The sequence below is a fragment of the Hyposmocoma kahamanoa genome, unplaced genomic scaffold (genome assembly GCF_003589595.1).
Source record: "Hyposmocoma kahamanoa isolate Upper Pololo Valley unplaced genomic scaffold, ASM358959v1 224, whole genome shotgun sequence".
NCBI lineage: Eukaryota > Metazoa > Arthropoda > Insecta > Lepidoptera > Cosmopterigidae > Hyposmocoma > Hyposmocoma kahamanoa.
The window spans coordinates 2,650,462-2,671,859 of NW_020653743.1; the positions used below are offsets into that span (position 1 = coordinate 2,650,462).

Sequence of the window (21,398 nt, forward strand, 5' to 3'; positions counted from 1 at the left end):
GCTTCCGACTTAAAGGGCAATTCACGTGTCCCGTACGTCTCCTCGCCTTAGTCGTCCAAACCGCTACTAAGACGCGCTAGCTACGCGCGAGACGAACGCACCGGCCACACATCACTGGGGCAGATGAACGTGTTCGACCTTGCAGCTAACCACAAACCCCATGAAGGCGTATCACTGGCGGAGGTCTTGGTCCGGACTCCCGCCGTACACTGCTCTTGCCGTCGAGTCCGTAGTCTCACCGGAAAACCTTATCTCTCGGGTCGGTAGATAGGAACAACTATTAATTAATTAAGAAAATGGTCAATCGAGGTCTTCTTATCGTATCAATGGAATATTATTTAGCTAGAAACCTCCATTAAATAGCCAGCTAGAGCACGCCAATCGAGGTATAGTATAATAATCTACATCCATATCATTATCACTCAATTTTGAACAACGAAACGCCTGACTATTTTGTCCGATAATCTAGCCGCGGAAACGCCTAATTTCCTACCAGAAACGCCTGATTGTTTTGTTCGACAAAATATCGTTTAAACGACACTTATATTAATTTATTTCCATATTGCACATGTAAAAGTATTAAATAAAATTTTGCATGGTGCATTACCCAGTCAGGGTGTAGTGAAGAGATATAAATAATAATGATTAAATTATTATACTATAAACGTAAATAATTAAAATTAATGAGATCGACTAGAGATTTACGTCAGTTGTGACTTTATTTTTCAGTTAGGATTTCTTGTATACTTAAGTTTTATTGATGAGAAATTGTTTTAGTTTATTTTTAAAAGTGTTTGTTCGGGGTAGTGGTGATTGTTGTTGTTGATTGTGGAAACTTTGTTGCCCAAAATAATTAAAATTATGTTATGTTAAATGTTAATGTTATAAATACGTTCGATCTGTATCTACTTACTGAAATGCATTAAAGTACAGAGGTTCGCTGACGCGTACCGCCAAACGCTAACGTTAAAGGTGTTCGATTACATAGAACAGTCTCGGAGGCAAAGCGCTAACAAGGGCGTGAATGTGTGAGATACATCCATCCATGTTTATAAAATGTTAGTAATGAAGTAATGATACAAACGATAAAACAATTCGAATGTTAGTAAACTTACGAGTATCTATGTCGCGGGGCACGGTGCAGTGTGTTAATCGCATTAGGTTGAGTGAGGATCAGGTTATATTGGCGACAGGGACTTTTATTAAATTCAAAACATGTTGATTGCTTACGGACAAACAATGCTACTTCACAACGATAATGATCGAATCAACGGGACAACTACCTCTTTGGTGGATATTTTCAATAACACGTAGACATTTTTATTAAGATAAACAGCTTTTGTGCATCAGTACTTAATATTTGTATTTGACAGGTGAACTAGCTTGCGATCTCCACCGACTCGGCTAGAACCCGTTTTCTCTTTTGAGATATTCACTTTTCGAGCTACTGATACACAATCTCAATAAAAATGTTTGTCCACAGGTAGTAGACATGCGCTGGGGCGTCCGAGATGAGGCCACCGACGATCACATGACCACAGAACTTTGTATGCGGGAAATCAAGAATTGCCAGCGGCTGTCCATGGGTCCGAACTTCGTGGTGTTCTTGGGCCAAAAATATGGATACAGGTATGCCATAATCGTCATCAAATTTCAAGTGTAGAGATGCAATACTATGTATGCTTTGTTTACATTTTCGACATTTTATATGATTCATATTATCTATAGTTGGCAATCTCGTATAATTTTTCCTTTTTCCAGACCAATACCGACATACGTCCTATCGTCAGAGCTGCAGATGCTCCGTGATGAACTGGCAGCTGGAGGCGTCGATGTCATACTTCTGGACACCTGGTATAAAAAGGATTCGAACGCTGTACCTCCGGTGTCTGTATTGCAGCCTATATCTTCCATTTTGATTAATTTCAATAACAAGGCAAGTGTGGTTTTACTTCATATGCCTATTCATTATAACGGTTTCTACTTTAATATAATATTGAGAGTGTATCAAAAGTACGCTCATGGTGGACAAAAATTACATGACAAAAACTGTATTTCAAATTTGATTTTGGATAATTAAAGCTATATTGTCCATACCATAACATTTGCTATACAATTTGCTATAAGTATTTGATAAAAAAAGAATTATGTACATGGCACATCGAGTATAAAATAAGAAATAGATACGAAATGTCATTTAATATGTTTAAAACTATTCTGCCCGAATTCAAAACAATGACAATGGGTGTCGTCAATTGTTTCACTTCAAATCGATCAGTTAGCATGAGCTTTGCTATAATGGACGAAAATTGCAAAATTACATACCTATTTAATATTTAATTACCGATGAAATTTGATTCCGTTTGTTTTGTAATAAGATGTTTTGCTGTTTTTCCACACACCGCCCAAATGGAATAGCACGCCATTGTTAGAGATATTATCTTTATTACAATAAATACAAAATATTTTTGGAATATACGGAGACGTACACACATGTCAGTTATTGGCGCTGTCTATATTTCAGTGCAAACGAGAGTTGATATTTATAACTGATGTATCACTGATGACTTACCAGGAATGTATTGTCCTTATTTCGTCTCTATTTCTGGTTATATACTCGATGACATGGTATAAGAGAAAAACTCGCATGTTAGAGGGAAATGCGGAAAAATAACTCTATTTCAACTTCGAATTTGCGTGTCTAAAACAATGGTGGTATAAATAATCACGGCAATGTTTGCTATAAAATTCGCAACGCAATGTTACATTTCGTATCGTGAATTTTTTTATGCCCTTTTTGGTACGCACGGAAATGCGTTATGATGAAGATATAACAATAATGCTGGAGTACTGGAAATTCATAGAAAAAACATTTCAATTTCAAATGCGACTTTGCGTGACTGATACAATGATATCAATACAACAAAATTTGCTGGAATTGCGTCATGCAAATAAAGACGGCAACCGGTAAACTTCTGTCACTTATTTATTTAAAAAAAATTGTCTCGCTGCCTATCACCGAAAAGCTCTAGAAACATTTATCAACAGAGATGGGCTGTGGGTTAAAACCCCATCAAACCGCTCGGCATGTAACCGGGTTTTTACCCATAGATGTTTTTTAACTCATTTTAACTAATTTCTGCCCATAAGCACATTACGCGTAAAATAATACGGAATTTGGTATAATTCCATACTTCTTAGAAACTTCGATGTAAAAACTCATTTTTAGACGAAAAAGGGGTAACTCTACTCAATACCCACCTTGCCATTATGTGGATTCTCATTTACTAGGGAAGCACAATACGATTCAATTTTTATGAAATCGTTTGAATTGTATACGATAACGAGTTTTTGAATAGATTCATTTCAATGTCGAAAGGTGAAATATTATATAATATTTAGTTGTACTTAGATCAAATGATTGCCCTATGTTTGACATCTATTAAAAATATTTTCAGAGAGTCCCCAAACTCCAAGCTGAAGACCAGGCGGTCTGGTGGGACACACTAGCAAAGATGCAGAAACTGTTCCGTAAATCCGCACTACAACTGTACAACACTGGAAAAATGGACAAGGACGCCATGCATAACTATTTTATGTCAGGTTGGTGAAATTCAGTTTATAGGCAAAAATTCTCTAAACCGTTTGAAAATGTGGCGTGATGTTTCTAAACCGTATTTGGAGAAGCTTAGCAGACTATGACCCTCTCGTAGGAAGAGATCTGTGCTCAGTGGTGGAACTTACAAGGGTTGAAGGTAATATTACAATCATGGTCAATTATCATACTCAAAATGGGGTTGGATTTTTTGTATTTTATTTTATGAAACCAAGTAGGTAACGGGACGAACAAGTCGTGCGTCTGACGTAAATGTTAAAAAGTCTTTTGAAGTTTTATTTAGCGTGAATTGTGAAATAAACTTGTATATCTTAAAGCCACACAATAAATAAATTAACAAATAACACACCCTAGGGAAACCCTGTGTTACGGGTGCCATGGAGACACACATACAACCACATACAAGACACATAGACAACCACAAATTTCACCCAAACTTACGAGGTAAATAAATCTAGGCCATACAAATACTTCTCCCGGCCCGGGAATCGAACCTGGGACCTCTACGTGGCAGAGCAGCATGGTAACCGTTCGGCCATGGAGGCAGTTGATAATAGAAAATCGAGATTAAAAATGATTTCACAACAACGAAACAGAAAAGAAACAAAGCAACACTAGAATAAACTAACGAAGTACTCCTTACCTCCATAGTCAGTAATCAATTATTTTAATAACGCACCGTTATATCTATTAATTCCAGTTACGGAAAGGGAAGTCATCAACGGCGTCCTCAACGTGAAAAACACTAAGAACCATTGCCTGGCCTACGTGCGGTACATCAACAACATCAATCTTCAGGTTAGCTAACCCAGGACGCTTATGTCTTATCGCATAAAGTCTCAATTTCGATACAACTGAAAGATCCAGCCAATAAGTGAAAAAAACTGACGCCCAATTTGAAAGATTGCGACGATTAAGGTAATGTGACCCGTAGACGAAGAAATATGTTGGGTAACATAGAAGGCCAAAGTATTGCGAATATTTTAAAGGAGGTACACGGTTTTTTGTTCCATCGACACATAATTATTCAAGGATAATGTTTAAATTTGTATATTCATTCCATCGAGTATATAACCAGAAAAAGAGACGAAATGTCATTAATTTGTTTGAAAACTATTCTGCCAAATCATTACGGTGACAACTACGCTCCGATTGGCAAGCACGAATTCGAAACAATTGACGCGTGTTGTCAATTCTTTCACTTCAAATCGACCAGTTTAACTTTAGTTTTGCGGTAATGGACGAAAATCGCAAAATTACATATTTAATATTTAATTGTCGATGAAATGTGATTCCGTTTGTTTTGTAATTAGATGTTGTAGATGTTTTTCCCACACCAATGGAACAGGCCCCATTGTTAGAGATATTGTCTTTATTACAATAAATACAGAATATTTTTGGAATATACGCAGGTCACTTGTTAGCGCTGTAATATTTCAGTTTTGTAATTTGTGATTTCAGCACAAACGAGGGTTGTTATTTAAAAGTAATATAGGGCCCATCTACCTGATGCGTTGCCATGGATGGATTATTTCGTCTCTATTTCTGGTTATGTACTCGATGATTCATTCCTACGATGACATTGACGATCTTCGTGATCCATGATGACCATGAACAACTGTGTGCAAATCACTCACTTGCACACAGTTGTTAATGGTGTCCCCATCTTTGAGGTTTGATCCCCGGTCGGGTCAAACTGAAAAACCAACTTTCCTATAATTTTCTCGTGTCTGGCTATTTGTGACACAGTCGTTGTTTCCGATTTTTTTACAATACCAAGTGACGGGACGGACAAGTCGTACGCCTAGTGGTAAGCGACACACCTGTCCATAACAGTTGCAATGCCATTCAGAGCTTTAAATCGCAAAGATCTTAGGGGCACTGTTACTTGCGCCCGTCACCTTGAGACATAAGTTGACAAGTTCCATGTGCCTGTAATTTTACCAGCACCCTTACCCTTCCAAACTGGAACGCAGTAACGCTCATATTACTGCTTGGCGGCAGAAATAGGTAAAGTGTTAATACTTTTTAAAAATAAAATGTAAGTGCGCATTTGACATCCATCTCATCTGATGCAAAGTGACGATGAGGTCGACGATGGAACATACACACCTAAATAATGCCTATTCATTCTCGCCTTGAAAAGGCCTAAGTTATAACGTTCAAGGGACAAATCTGCCATAAAAACATGAACTATAGGCACTGGTTACAAATGACATGGCACCAACATATTGAGAGTCAGGGAGATTAGGGACTAGGGTGTACTCCATGACGACAAACTACTTTTTGACAGGCATATTGACTGTGTAGTAAGTAAGGCATCAAAGGGACTTGGATTTATTCGGACATCGGCGACGTTCAATAATATCAAATGCCTTAAGATTCTTTATTGCCCTTTCGTACGGAGTCACCTTGAGTACGCTTCACAAATCACAAATAAGTCTGGAATTCATGCTATGAAACCTATAGGTCTCGGTTGGAGGCAATTCAGCAGAGATTTTTACGGTATCTGGATTACAAAACCAAACAATTTTCATCAGGTTATGAGCATAAGTGTACTAGGTACCATTGTTTGCCGCTCCGTGTAAGTCGAGTCGTTATTGATTCCTCACCCTGGATGCCAAGCTTCCTTGTTGCATTTAGTACTTCCCTAGACGAACTCATTCATAAGGAGCTCTACTGTTACTAAAATTTTACTGATTTCCATAACACAAATGCTTTAATTACTTTGAGATCAGAGCAACGTTTGTGATATTGTCTAATATTTATTATTTCCGATTGTTTCCTTTTTGCTTTCAGAACCTGAAAAAGGCCAGCAATTTCGTGGACATCCTCAATAGAAGTCTTGACACTGAAGCCTCTAAGCTATTAGCTGATCTTCGGGATGTGAGGTTACCGGAGAAAATTGAGACTACCAATATACAAAAGTATGTTTATTTGTACGAAATTAAGCAGCCTGTGGGTCGCAAACTTAGTAAGCGCATTCAACATAGTAAGGCGTTACTTTGATTTAAACTTCCACGATTTTCACACATTATTTGATTTTTAATTCGGGACTTAATCATGTATAAAATATATTTTAATTAACTCGACGTTTCGCACGTATTGCAAGGTCCACGGTCTCGAAGGGACTGAAGAGGCGGGTGTCAGCATCTTCTAGCCGTGCGAGTTTTTTTAACTACTTGGTCTTCATTATTTATTTGTGCACTACTTTTGCTGATAATTGATCCCATGACGATGAAAGCTTAAAACCGTCTTCTCAGTTGAAATTACGATGTTTTTTAATTTCAATAGCTTCACGTACGATTCTACTACAGTGTTGACGTTCTATAGAAAAGATCTTGGTATTATGAAGCTCAATCCAGAGGTTTGGTCCTGGTTCCAGTATTTACTGGAATTTATTGTATTTATTGAGCTGACGGTTCCTAACAGCCACGATGTGTTCTTTGCTGACACTCGCTTCTTCAGTCCCTTCGAGACCACGAACGTTGCAATATGTCCGAAAGGTCGAGATAATTAAAATATGTTTTGTACATGATTAAGTCCCGAATTAAAAATCAAATAATAATAAGGCTTTTACCACTGCAGCTTGTTAATACAAGTTTGCAGAAACGTATATTTCTTTTAGGCAATAATAATTATTTATTCTTGATCAACAAACCATCCTGATACAATGAGTGCGGCGCCGGCAAGGCGGTTTATTTCTTGACCTTGTTGAATCACTCCGTTGGATAGCCAAATAAATGAAACATAACGTCGGGCATTGGATTTATAAGTTTCTATTATATGATTTACAAGAATCTACTATTATGAGTCCGTAAACAACATAATTTAATTCTTACTGTGCAAAAATCATAGTCGTAGCCATTGAAATAACAAGGTAATCATATTAAATCCCTCTCCTGTAAAATTTGATTTAGTGCTACGCGCCTTTTAACAATACTACGTAATACTTATTGTTATCCCCCACGATAGTACCTATTATTATTAGAACGTAGTTTATAGTTATAATAATTTAAATGTGTCTATGAAAGCTAAAGCTTCCAAAAAAGGTTTGTCATGAACCAATAGGACTACTTATCGCATAAGACGGCGTAGTCGGGTATTTAGTTGTTATTGGTACACCAGATGTCGTGACGAGCACCATCTGTAACTAATTTGTTTTACATTGACAAGCTGCCATTTATAAGAGCTACTGTAATTTTTAGTGATAACAAACAAATCAACTAGATGGCGCTTATTGCACAGATTTTTATGGATAGTGCTTTTCTTTTATTCCGTTTAGGATTGGCACCATTTACTCATATTAGGAAGCGTTAATATATAAATAATTTGTAACACACACTGCTACACACTGCATCTGTTGACACGTGTATACTGGGTGCAGTCGTTAAGTGTGCCCAGGTGATCATTCCATACATAATACATAAGAGATATCAAAAAGCATTAAACTAATATCGAAATTATGTTACCTAATGAATAAATCGACATCAATAACGTTTTAAAAAGAAAACTAGAAATATCCAAAATTTTACTTTAAACGCTAGAGAGGCTTTAGTTTTTCTACTGTAAGAGGTAACAGTTAATAGATGACAAAACTGACACAAATAAAGTAATAAAACTATCTTTTAATTGAATAGAAATATATATAATGGCATAGTCAATTATTTGGTCAAGTGTGCGTTGTCCATAAAAATTAATCAAATTGTAAATTTTTTTAGTGTAGATCGACTTGGTTTCATGTAAGGATCATTTCATTGTATGGGACGAAAAAATCGGGACTTCAGAAGTTGGTCAAATTTAATGAAATGTTTTTTAAACAAAATTATAATAATTGACTATGCCATTACACCATTTTTATTCAATTAAAAGATAGATTTATTCTTTTATTTATAGCAGTTTTGTTATCTGTTAACTTATTGTTACCCCTTACAGTAGGAAAACTAAAGCGATTACACACTGTATGTCAAATTTCAGAAAATAATTTGTGCTCATTATCAATATTTGAATAATATTACAAGGAAAAAACTAGTTTCTTATATTTCATATTAAAGGTGAATTAATTGCTATCCGCGGCCATTTACTCGTACATAATATAAACCACTTCTAGGCTATTAAATAAATAATAAATAAATAACGCACACACTCAACATAGCCCCGCACTAGGGAAACCCTGTGTCGCGGGTGCCATGGACACACACATAGACAACCACAAATTACACCCAAACTCACGAGAGAAATAAATGTAAGCCATACAAACATTTCTCCCGGCCCGGGAATCGAACCTGGGACCTCTGCGTGGCAGTCCGGCATGGTAACCGTTCGGCCACGGAGGCAGTAAATCAAGGAGGCAGTTGAGCAGCGCTATCTAGGCACAAGACGGAATTTTGATCTTTTCCGAGCTACGAACTGTGGTATGGAAATTAGCAATCCTCTTGCTTCTACTAAAATCCATTGAAAGAAACTTTAGACAGTAAACTAACCTAAATAATTATAATAATAATAATAATAACGCGCACACTCAACATAGCCCCGCACTTGGGAAACCCTTTGTCGCGGGTGTCATGGACACACACATAAACAACCACAAATTACACAAAAACTCACGAGAGAAATAAATGTAGGCCATACAAATGTCTCTCCCGGCCCGGGAATCGAACCTGCGACCTCTGCGTGCCAGTCCGGCGTGGTAAACGTTCGGCCACGGAGGCAGCTAGGCAATATCAATAGATATCTAGTTCTTAGGTTTTCGCGATTGTTACACATAGGAAGTGAAACTATTTTTCCGGATTTACAGGACACACAGTCAAAAATAGTTTCATTTCCAATATCAATAGATGTCAGGGTCAAAATTTTGTTTATTACAAAATGGTTCACAGGAGAGCTTTCACTATCTCTTAATATCTATGCATATAAAAATATTATCAACAGTCCATTTCTAGGGCAAGGATTTCCTCAAAGAAGTTACCATCCTGGTATGCCGAAGACTGGTTATATCACATACATATTTGACATGCTAGGTTTACTTTACAAATTATTTTGACATAACACGGTACGCAACAATACCTAAGAGGATGGAAAAAAAATAAAAGAAAGGAGCTGCCTAACTACAGAATCAACGTGCATATAACCAAAATTTGAAAGTACAAATGGCGGATTTCTTTAGTGTTGTACCATAATCTATCGATAAGTCATTATCGACATGCAAATGTATGGCTTGAATGTTGACACTGTTTTTTTTTGTTTCTTTACTTTCCTGTAACCAAAGTATGTCTAAACAAACACAAGTCTAATAATTTAATCTCGAGTGGTATATTATTATATATGTCAACACACATTTTTAAATTTTTTTTGAAAATTTATTTTCAAGATTACAACTGGTAACTTATTGAGTAAAAGTCACCACACTACCGTGCAGTTTGTTGGCGACATGCGCATTCTTACTTAATTATACCTACTTTACTGGTATATAACATTACATAGTATTAATTGTACTTACTAAATAACATATAAAAATTACTTTAGGAGGTACGCCTTTAACCTATATTTTAGTACATATTTACGTAACGTCTTTTAACTAACTGTCAAATACGAGTCTATTCTGGTTTCCGCGGATTCTAGTATTCCCGTTAATTCCCGGGCTTTCTTAAGCAAATGAAATCTATCAAGCAATTTTAACACAGAAATAATGGAAGTAGTTGTAAAAATCAATTATCAGAAATCAACAATTATCATGGTACTAGCTTTTCTCCATGACTTCGTCCGCGTACAATTTTTAAACAAATGAAAAATAGTCCTAGTATGAAGCAAATCGCACCACGCGTTAAAAAGTTACCATACAAAACTTTATTACCCCATTTCGCCGCATTTTTGAAAAACTGTCATGCCATTTTTTTTACCATTTTTATTGTAAAATATTTATTGCAAAGTTTCGTCTTTGTAATTTCAAGGAATATTATTTTTCATGAAAACGTTTTTATCCGTTTTCGCCCTCTTAGGGGATGAATTTTGAAAAATATGTTTTTAGTACTCCTTCACTAAATAAAATTAATATACCCAAGTTATCATGTTCTAGTACTAAAGTTCTGATAAAATTTGACTCTTCAAAAGCGAACAAATGAAGATGGTCTTTGATCCAACGTTTATATTCGGCAGTCCTATGATTTCCAACCATTCTTTCTTCCTTTTTCATTTGTAGGAAAACTTGAAATAATAAAAATATTAATAAAACAATAAAAACCTCGTAGTGAATTGTTTTAATAATAGAATATCGATAATATGTATGCTTACAAGATCAACACTAACTCAAAATAATTGTTAACAACAATCATCAAAATATACAAACAAACGGGCAATCTAAAGTAACAAAAGCAAAATTTGGCAAGATTTATAAATAAACTACTTAAATAAGTCTAATTACATGAAATATTTGGGCTATTGTGTGATTTATAGACAAAAAAATAACACATGCCTGTGCAATGTAACATTCGATTGATTTGCACTTTTTCTAAAGCCACATCCCTTAATGCTGCAGCGTCGCATTTTTATTAACACCTAATTATTCTCACTGTCAATATTTTTGTCCAATTTAATTATAATACATGCGAATAATTCAATAGTACATTTGGAAAAACATTTGTTTTGACATTTTATGTACTTCCCTTTGATAACGGTATCACGTACCTCATGTACTGCGAAATGGACACGGTTGGCATTTACGATGACGTTACATATTTTCGATTCCCGTGTTTGACACAGACCAATGTAATGCTATCTCTTTTGGCTTAAGCCGGCACGTAATAGTTAAACAAAGACAATAACATGTTTATGTTTTCGACGTCGAAATGCATCATATACATACGACGTCTGATTTATATATGTTAACGTAACATGTCCTTAAGTTTCCATAGTCTAAGAGCAATACAGACTTTTGGTGTGACAATTACGCGCGCGAAATGCAGTACAGTGTTAGCGAAAACTCTCAGATCACGCAAATGTCTCAGGAGCGGGAGTCTACTAACATTTGTCGCGGCTCAAATTTTAACAATAAAAACGACATTCTATCGTGTCAAACCAAAACACTGTAATATCAAACAGTAGTTTGAGAATATGCTATAAAAAGGATTTTATTCCTTTTTTGTAATGTTTCAGGTTAACAACATAATAAATACGTTTAACTTATTTCTTAATTAGATATTAAAGAATTCTATCTGGACATTGTTTTAATTGACTTTGCAAAATACGCTATTTCTATCGAAAAATTAATTGAACTTGTTTTGAATGAACTTGTTTTGCCTTGTTATCAGCCGAAAGATTGTTGCCTGAGACTTGCAGTGTTTTGGTTTGACGCAATAGAACGTCTTTCATTGACAAATGGGTTGAACCTTGATTTTGAGAAAAACCTCGAAAAGTTGTTACCAGTTTTTTTATAATGTCCAATGACAGGACGTACAAGTCGTGCGTCTGATGGTAAGCTTGTCCATAACACTTCCAGTGTCACTCGGAGCTTTAAATCGCAAAGATCTGAGCGGCGCCCGACACCCTGAGACATAAGTTGACAAGTCCCATGTGCCTGTAATTTTACCAGCACCCTTACCCTTAAAAACCGGAACACAGTAAAGCTAACATACTACTTGGCAGCAGAAATAGGTAAGCTACTTCCCTGGACGGACTCTTTCACAAGAAGCTCTACTGCTACTAAAGTTGTAATTATCAAACCTCCTCAAAAACATGAGGCTGCTAAAATCTAAGACTGCATTCTCCCCCATGCTTCGACATTACAAGCAAAAACTGAATAAGATTTTCCACCAATGTTACACCCGACAACAGCAATGTACATCAAAGCCGATCCACTCGATTGAGTGTCTTCTCGCTTTCGCAAATGGGAAGGAAGTAACGACCCGCCTTGTCATTAATTCTGAAACGTAATTAATTCAATCCCCTCACTTCAGTTTTAACTTGCTTAGGCGGTGTTTAAAAGGTTAATGACGTGACTTTGTCTTTTTCTTGTCTTGCTCTTTTTTCTTTAAAAACACTGTAGTTTGTTGTTAACCAAATGTTACAAATTTCCAATATTTAAAAGTGTGTCGTCGGAAATATGGTAACATGTCAGTTGCAATAATAAAATATATTTCGGATACAAAATAGCCATCATGCAGCTATCGCATCGCGTCGCTGTGATCTTGTATAATTTAGGATGTGACGGTGTGACCTCCTTACACCGTCATCTCACCTCTTTGTATCGCCTCTCTCGGCTTGTATCTTATCATTTTTTTTTATTTTACATGTATTTAAATTTTAAATTTGAATTGTTCCATCTTCCTTCACTTTCTCATTTTGTTTTCGTACCACGGTCACTCCCAGCTCGACCGCCACAACAGTCAGAGCTGTTAATAAGCTAATCATGTGTAATAATTTATAAGTCTACACCCTTTATGTATCTATTTCTGTAATTCTGTTTCTCGGCCCATTTAGGGTTAAGTGCGTTAATAATAAGTGTAGGGAGTGTTTTATACTGTTGTACCTGTTTTTTTACATTTACCTTTTTATTGTTACAGCCCTTTCTTTAATCTTTACTTCTTTAATAGATTTTGTGGACCGGAAGTTTCCCATTTCATTGCCGTGAACCTGTTCACGGCTAGTTAGGGTTACAACCCTTTCAAGGATCGCATATATTTGTCTAATTTTATTGGAAATAGCCGTATGGTTAGATCTACCGCCTTTTAAGCAGTGGCCGTGGCTTCGACTCTTCTTATCTACGAAATTTATTTTGAAACTTACCATGAGCTTTTCGGCCTCCAAGCAATATTGTGGACATTACTGCGTTTCGGTTTGGAAGTGTAAGGGCGCTGGTGATATTACAGGCACATGGGACTTGTCAACTTATGTCTTGAGGGTGTTGGGCGCAGTGGCCGTGCCCCTAAGGTCTTTGCGATTTAAATCTCTGAGCGGCACTGCAATTTTTTTAGATAGACGTGTCGCTTACCACAAGGCGCACGACTAGTTAGTCGTAAAAAACAATTGCGCAATATTACTGGAGATTTAGATAAATTCTTGTTTAGGTTTTCGGTAAACTATAATCACTATTGATATATATTTAAAAACTACAAAGTTATTTCAAATTTGTAGAGTGATTTCCCGTAAAATATCGATCATTGTTTCCATCACTAAACGAAAACCTACTAGATAAAATTTTATTCTCCAGGTATACAGTAGAATGGATAGGCCGTGAAGGCCTAGATAATGAAACGCACGCTGAGTATCTCAATCACTTCATTTCCCATTTCTACAAGAATATCATAAAACTGGTGGACAGGTGAGTTTCCGAACCAAGTTGCCTATAGACAACATTACAATTATCTTCCAAAGTGTCAGTCCTGTTCTCAATGTGACAATAGTGGATTATATCTAATTGTAAGTTAGTACGTAGATACAATTAGGTATCGCTATTAGATGCACGCAACGATTTGATTTTTATGAAGATCGATTCAATTGCAAACGATCTAGCGATTTTTTGAATCGATTAATTTCATTACGATTTAGAATCGTCTAGAAAGTATTCTTAATTTAAACAAAAATCTCCACTCTAACTATGTAACTGGGTGACGAATTACATAGATTTCTCATATATGGCGCTAAGGCTAATAAGTCGTTGAAAACCAAATACAAAAATCCGACAAACAAGCACATAGAAAAATTCGTGAGGTCCGTTGGTTCGTTCCGTGACTTTGATTGCTAGAACACGTCGGTTCAAATCCAGCCGGATAGAAGGAATGTAACGAAGTGTTCGATCTTTGTATTAATAATTATAACAAACTAGTGGAGTAATTTCACAAAAAAAAAATACTGAATACTGAATATCAATTCAATACAAATTTAATTACAAAAATCTGAACTTATTAATGATTTCGTCAAGTACAGAAATAGAAAATAAAGAGGAGAGGACAATGCTTTGGACAGTAAGTTATATGACATTAAAATTGAAAAAATTTGTTAGATGTAAAGGATTAGCGTCTGTGAAAAGAAAAGAAATGGCAATTAAATCATAAAGATGTTTTATTTATTACAAATTCCGAACGATTTTTATGAGATCAATTCAAGATCTTACGATCAGATCCGGCCTTCAAGACAGTTTGGGAAAAAGAAGTGAAAATAACAACTTGACTACCATATTCTGTTTAGGGCAATGCGCAAAGAAGACAGCAGCGCTCAAGGTCAAATTGTTACCGAAATTCTCCAACATCTCCATGCTTGCAACAATTCAGTGAAAGTCTTCCACGGCAGAGAGGATGATCTCAAATTTATCGAGAATTACATGAAGGACAACTCTGATAAACCCTTAGTTTTATATGGAGAAGGTAAGGCATGTTATAACACGACCAGAGATGAACAGTGGGTTAAATCTCAATCAACCCGCTCGGGTTTTATCTCATTTCTGCTCAAAATCGCGGGCAGAAACGGCGAATACAGAATTTGGTATAATTCCATACTTATTACAAATTTCGATGTAAAAAATATTTTTAGGCAAAGTAGATTCAATTCCACACAATGCCCACCACAATACCACGATTCGATTTTTATGTAAATCGGTTCATGTTTATACGATCTAACAATTTTTTGTATCGATTTATTTGAATACGATTTTCAAGCGAAGCGATTAATTGAAAGGCAAATCGAATCGTCTAGATCAGAAAGCAATATTCAAAATCTTGAAGATGTTATCTAAGAAATTTGATTGTCCTTTGATGTGGAAACTCACTCAAAGAATGAAATCATCGTTAATTATTAAGTACTAACGTAGGCTAAGAGTTACTAACACAATTGTGGACCTGTGAAGTTGTCTGAATTACAAATAAATAATAATAATAAAAAATTTGTAATAGTATCATTTACTTTGAACAAAACTCGATTTACAACACAAATTTAGTTGTAAATAGTTTTTGCCCTCGAATGGGTGTTAATGGATTTTAATCCGGTTTAAACAGGCGTTAGCAAAGAGCCGTGTTAAAACCCGGCAAAAACATCTCTGGACACGACCTTTGATCTGTTCGTAGTCGAAAAGTAGACATAGTTTCTGGCTGTGAATAAGAATATCCAAAGTTTTGCTGAAAGTTTCGTAAATCCTTTCGAAAATTGGCAGTATCGTTCCCATGTGTATTCCAGCTTTACCGTGATCGTCTACCTACCTACAAGAGACATCATGATCGCGGTAAATCTTTCTTAAACAATAGAATAATAGTGTCGTAACTTAGAAGTACCGTAATGATGTTATCAAAGGAGTTACATTGAGTTTGAAATAAAATACCAAGTCATATCCAATATACAATTCAATACACTTGAATTATCACGCCTATCAAAGGTCTGTGTTCTAAATTGTTGGACGAAACAGTCGGGTCAAGTCCCCTAATTTGTTATACACAATGTTAAATTTTCAGGAGGTTGTGGTAAAACAAGTCTATTATCAAAAAGCGCCGCAAAGTGCCTGAGCGACTGGTTCGCAGATGTTCGTCCGACAAACATCGTCAGATTCTTGGGTACTACTCCTGACTCCAGCGCTTTGACTCCCACACTAATTTCAATTTGTCAACAGGTAAGGCACTCTAATATAGTTATAAGTTAGTTGGGGAACAGTTTCCGTTTAAGCACAACGCTACGGGTACCATTTTCCATAGAGACTAATGTCCTTCAAACTTGTGTATTGATTGATAATTTTGTAGATATCATACGGTCAAAAATAAAGAAAACTTGAGTTTGTGGACAGTTTTTAAATATTACAATACAACAATAAAAGGTGGCTACTCACTACTTAAAGTTAATATAGTCCTAGAGCATTAAAGCAACAACACTATAAGAAGAAGAAAAAGTACTCTCCAAAGACTGTAAATTTATCTTACTATTTCAGATCTCCTACAACCTAGCTCTCCCATTCGAAACTATCCCCGATGACCTGGTACCCCTAACAGCTCACTTTAAGCAGCTCCTAACCATGGCTTCTCAGCAGCAACCATTACTTCTGTTCTTGGACTCTGTGGACCAGTTGACAGGAATAGGAACTGAGAATAACAAGGTTTCTTGGCTGCCGACTAGATTACCACCGTTCTGTAAGGTGAATACGTGAATATTAAACAATCCGCATATAAACCATATGATTTCACAAACGTATAGAACAATAAACTGTTTGAACGGGAAGCCAATCGATCCATGAAATTCGAAAATACATTTCCAATTTTGATTTATTTGTCACAGATTATTGTAACTTGTGCTCGCGAGGAAGCAAATCCAGAAGTATCCAAAGAATACGAAGTACTACGCAGGATGATTGATTCTGAAGAGAATTTCCTTGAAGTGACAGCTTTAGGAGAGGACTTGGCAATGCAAGTGTTAAAGTAAGCTGCTGTAGTATTTATTTGTATCTGCAAAAACGTTTCTTAAAGTTACTTTTATATTATACCACATTAATATACCGGGTGGAAATTTGTAATGCCACCTGGAGGGAAAGTACTCTAAATACTGGAGATAGAAATTTTTACTTAAAGGAAACATTCCCTTATTTTTTAAAATGTTTGTAAATTGATTTTCATTTTTAAACGTCTTCGCCACGTCGCAGATGTGAAAGTTGTAAGACTTGTGTATTTAGCCCTCTGCCAATCACTCACGTCCTACTGCATCTCTGCATGGGGTGGCTCCGCCAAGTCGCATCTTCTTAAGCTGGAACGCACCCAACGCGCGATACTCAAGGTAGGCTGGTGTCTCCCCTACAGATTCCCGACCACTGACCTTTATAAAACCTGTAAGGTCCTCTCAGTACGACAGCTTTTTGTTCTACAAATAGCTTTGACCACGCACACTCTTATCCCCTATGACCCTAATAAACTGTACTCCGTACGTCGTAAACATACTGTTTGTCCCTCAGTTAGTGTTTCCACTAGCTTAGCTCAACGTCATTTTTATTTTCTAGGAGGATATGTATATAATAAATTAAACAAAATCCTTAATATTCACCCATTGTGCAGAGCGGAATGTAAAAAAGTTATTACTTATTGGCTGACCACTCTCGACTACGAGTCGACTGAAAACATACTTACTTTACTGAAATAGGTAGCATTCACACACACACACACTTACACACACACACACACACACACACACACATACACACACACACACACACACACATGTACGCACGCACGCATGCACGCACTCACGCACACACCAGCATACACACATACACACACACCCACATACGCACACACGCACACACACACATTTTTGCACTAGACAGCCCATGCTTTATTTTGTAATTTATTTGTATTTTTTGTATTAAGTTTATGTCACGTTTTCTTACACTAAGAGGGAGTGAGCCTGGTGATCTGTAACACAGGTTCCCAACCTAGTACAGACTCCAGCTCTCACTAAGGCACTTGATATTTGTTATTTTTATTTTTTGTAATTAATAATTGTATTTTTAATGTATTCATACACTGTAACTACAACCTTAATGAGAGAAAATAAAGCATATTGTATCGTATTGTATTGTATTAAAAGAAATAAAACTGTATTCATAGATTTTCGAAAATTTCTAGCAACACGCGGGAATCCAACCCGCTTTAATCTGAAAAAATGCACCCTGCACTTTTATTTCATCGATCGATAGGGTTAATTATAAGAATAAAATCTCTCTCACAAAATTGCTTAATTAAATGAAAAAAAAACCATGATATCTGCCTTAGCGTATTTTAATAAAACGGAAAAAATGGTAATCTAACTAATTAGTTGCTCGAAATGAGCTCCATTTTCTTGGATACACAAATTTAATCTTTTAACGAACTCATTTTGTATAACTTTTAATAACGTGTTGTGATGAATTGTATTACAAATCGTATTCTGAGCCTCAGCCTTAAACTCGTTAATTAACAAGTAATCTGATGGACCTTTGAGTAAAAGTGCTTTAACTTGACCCATTGAATTTATAACTCCAGATTTGATGGTTTGTAAGGAGATTTCATCCTCATAATTGACCCTATCGATAGATTTAATAAAAGTACAGGGTGCATTTTTTAAAAGATTTTAGCGGGTTCGATTGCCGCGTGTGGCAAGCAATTTTCGTATATCTTTGAATGCAGTATTATTTCTTTTTAAAAATAAAGGAATGTTTCCTTTAAGTTAAAATTTCTACGTACTTTCCTTCCAAGTGGCATTACAAATTTCCACCCTGTATATACAAAATGGAAAAGTTTTAATGTTGTACAATATAAACATACGGGGAATGGACGAGAAATTATCGCCGTTAAAGTAACGCACACACTCAACATAGCCCCGCACTAGGGAAACCCTGGGTCGCGTGTGCCACAGACATACACATAGACAACCACAAATTACACCCAAACTTACGAGAGAAATAAATGTAGGTCATACAACTATTTCTCCCGGCCCGGGAATGAACCTGGGACCTCTGCGTGGCAGTCAAGTCAAGTCAGGAAGACATTGGAAAATAGAAGGGGGAATGTTGGAACATATGTTACGTAGTATTGAATTTATAAACGTTATAATTGAGGTGAATATAGAAGGAAAAAGGAAGACGAAAGCCAGTAATAACGTATAGTGAATAAATAAAGAAGAATTTGTGTGTGAAGTAAGCAACTATAAAGAGGTCAAGGCTCTTGCTATGGAACGTGAGATGATGATTTATGTTTAATTTATACAGTCTATGCGCCCTCCAAAAAAAACCAAGTTTGAAATATTCCTAGAGTTCAGTTTCATAATATCAGCATATTCTAATAGGAGATACATGTCAATACTTCTTTACAGGCTCTGGATGGCATCAGCAGCTCGTGACTTAAGCAACTACCAATGGCGCCTGGTTTCTAACGCGATTGGGTCGTGCTCTCTCCCAATTTTCGTTAAGCTGGTCTTCGCTGAAGTCTGCAGATGGAGGAGTTATACTAAACCCACTGATACGCATTTAGCTTCCACTGTCATGGACTCAATTATGATGCTGTTCGAGAGAATTGAGAAACAGGTATTCTTTCTTATGAACCTCACGTTTGTTCCTTGGCTAATCATTATTAGTTGAATGTTTTCGCTAATTTAAAGTTCTTCAGAATTGAGTTTAATAACAATGTAAACAATGGACGGTAAGCTATGTCGAAACAAATCGTACTATATCAAATTATCGACGGATCGAGCTATTCTTTTATGACGTAAATATTCTTACTTAACTTCATATTTCTCATGACCATTAATACAAAGAACGAACACAGAATAATTTCTTCGACACGTTAGGATTTGAACCACGCTGTATCGTAGCATTGCTCTGTACCTACTGAGCTACAGATCAAATTATCGAGTTGTGGAAATTTTTCTATGAATTTTTGTTATAGATATTTGTTTTCGGCATTTGACGCCGCTATAGGAGTTATTTCACAAAAAAAAGTCAATAATACATTTTATATTTCTCAGTTTATTTCATTAAACTGTCACCTGTAATTCAAATGCAATAATCACAATAATTATTGCTTGCAACCTTAGCGGTAGTTCAAAAGTTAGAACAAATATAACAAATTGATGTTAACAAATTGATTTTCAGAAACATTTTTTATCCCTTTAATTAGAATTTTAAAATATTCGTAAAAAACTTTTGATCCCAAGAAACTTTTGATGGTTAGGATTAAAACATTTGGAAACTTCGGGCGTCACAAAAACGTTACTAATCAAAATCACAATTTTATCAGCACGGCCGTCTGCTAGTATTCCACGCCCTAGCCTACATAACTGCAGCCCGTAGCGGTCTCTCAGAGACAGAACTCGAAGATCTAATCTCTCTTGACGACAAAGTACTGGACGATGTCTATCAGTACCACTTGCCACCTGTGAGGAGAATACCTCCACTTTTGTGGACTAGGTAAGTATTTTTCCATAAGTCTGTCCCTAAACCGTAGAAACTGTTTTAAATTATGTCCTACAGCTGGTTCTAGATTAGAATTATTATAAAGATGTACTTGCTATGGTAAAACAAAATAAAATCTGCGTGACGAAAAGATTCACACTCTTTGAAAACGAGAGCGTGCAAATTTCGTAATATACTTAATGTTACCTAAAATCGGCCTTGGTATCGACCGACCTAGCAAGATTTGAGCAAAACTAAGACTGAGTCTGCAAGACTTGCAACAAAGATAGATTAAGACTAGGTGTACTGATTGACCTTGAGTTTGTCTTGTACTAGGATTCTTTCGCATTTTCAGATCCTTTTTTCTCATTTCAGGATCCGTAACGACCTCCCCAATTACCTATCTGAGCGAGAAGCCGACGGTGTCTCCGTGATGAATTGGTACCATCGTCAATTCCGTGACACTGCCAGGGAGAGATACTTCAAAAATATGAACATGGCAATGTATTTCCATTCTATGATCGCTGACTATTATCTTGGTGAGATATTTTGTAAATATTGAGACCTAATTTTGCCGCCAAGCAATGCAAAGGTGCGGGTGAAATTACAGGCACGTGAGACTTGATCTATGCGATTTAAGATCTTAGCAGCACGGCATCTGTTATGGACAAGCGTGACCACCATACAAACGACTTGTTCATCTTGTCATCAAAACAATCAATCAATTATCAATTGGTATATAAAAAGATAAATTTACAAGAAATATCAAAGAAAGGAACTAATTTTCTTGTGTGAACCAAATTCTGAGGTTTCCGGCAATAATAACTATCATGAAATGCTAGAAGTACTAGGCGCCCGAATATCATACGTTTTCATATTCTTGCTTAGAGGCCAAAG

At 36.2% G+C, this 21,398-nt stretch overlaps 1 protein-coding gene across 1 annotated transcript in view; it reads left to right on the top strand.

Moving 5' to 3' along the window:
- The first annotated feature begins 1,198 nt into the window (after positions 1-1,198).
- LOC113228165 (NACHT and WD repeat domain-containing protein 2) overlaps positions 1,199-21,398 on the top strand; it is a 37,015-nt gene continuing 16,815 nt past the window's right edge. The window contains exons 1-13 of the mRNA XM_026461386.1: positions 1,199-1,629; positions 1,762-1,936; positions 3,459-3,603; positions 4,317-4,414; positions 6,416-6,543; positions 13,821-13,931; positions 14,798-14,973; positions 16,051-16,205; positions 16,518-16,721; positions 16,862-17,001; positions 19,424-19,634; positions 20,347-20,516; positions 20,877-21,040. Of these exons, the coding sequence (XP_026317171.1) occupies positions 1,493-1,629; positions 1,762-1,936; positions 3,459-3,603; positions 4,317-4,414; positions 6,416-6,543; positions 13,821-13,931; positions 14,798-14,973; positions 16,051-16,205; positions 16,518-16,721; positions 16,862-17,001; positions 19,424-19,634; positions 20,347-20,516; positions 20,877-21,040 (2,014 nt within the window). The 5' untranslated portion in view covers positions 1,199-1,492. The remainder of the gene's footprint in view (positions 1,630-1,761; positions 1,937-3,458; positions 3,604-4,316; positions 4,415-6,415; positions 6,544-13,820; positions 13,932-14,797; positions 14,974-16,050; positions 16,206-16,517; positions 16,722-16,861; positions 17,002-19,423; positions 19,635-20,346; positions 20,517-20,876; positions 21,041-21,398) is intronic.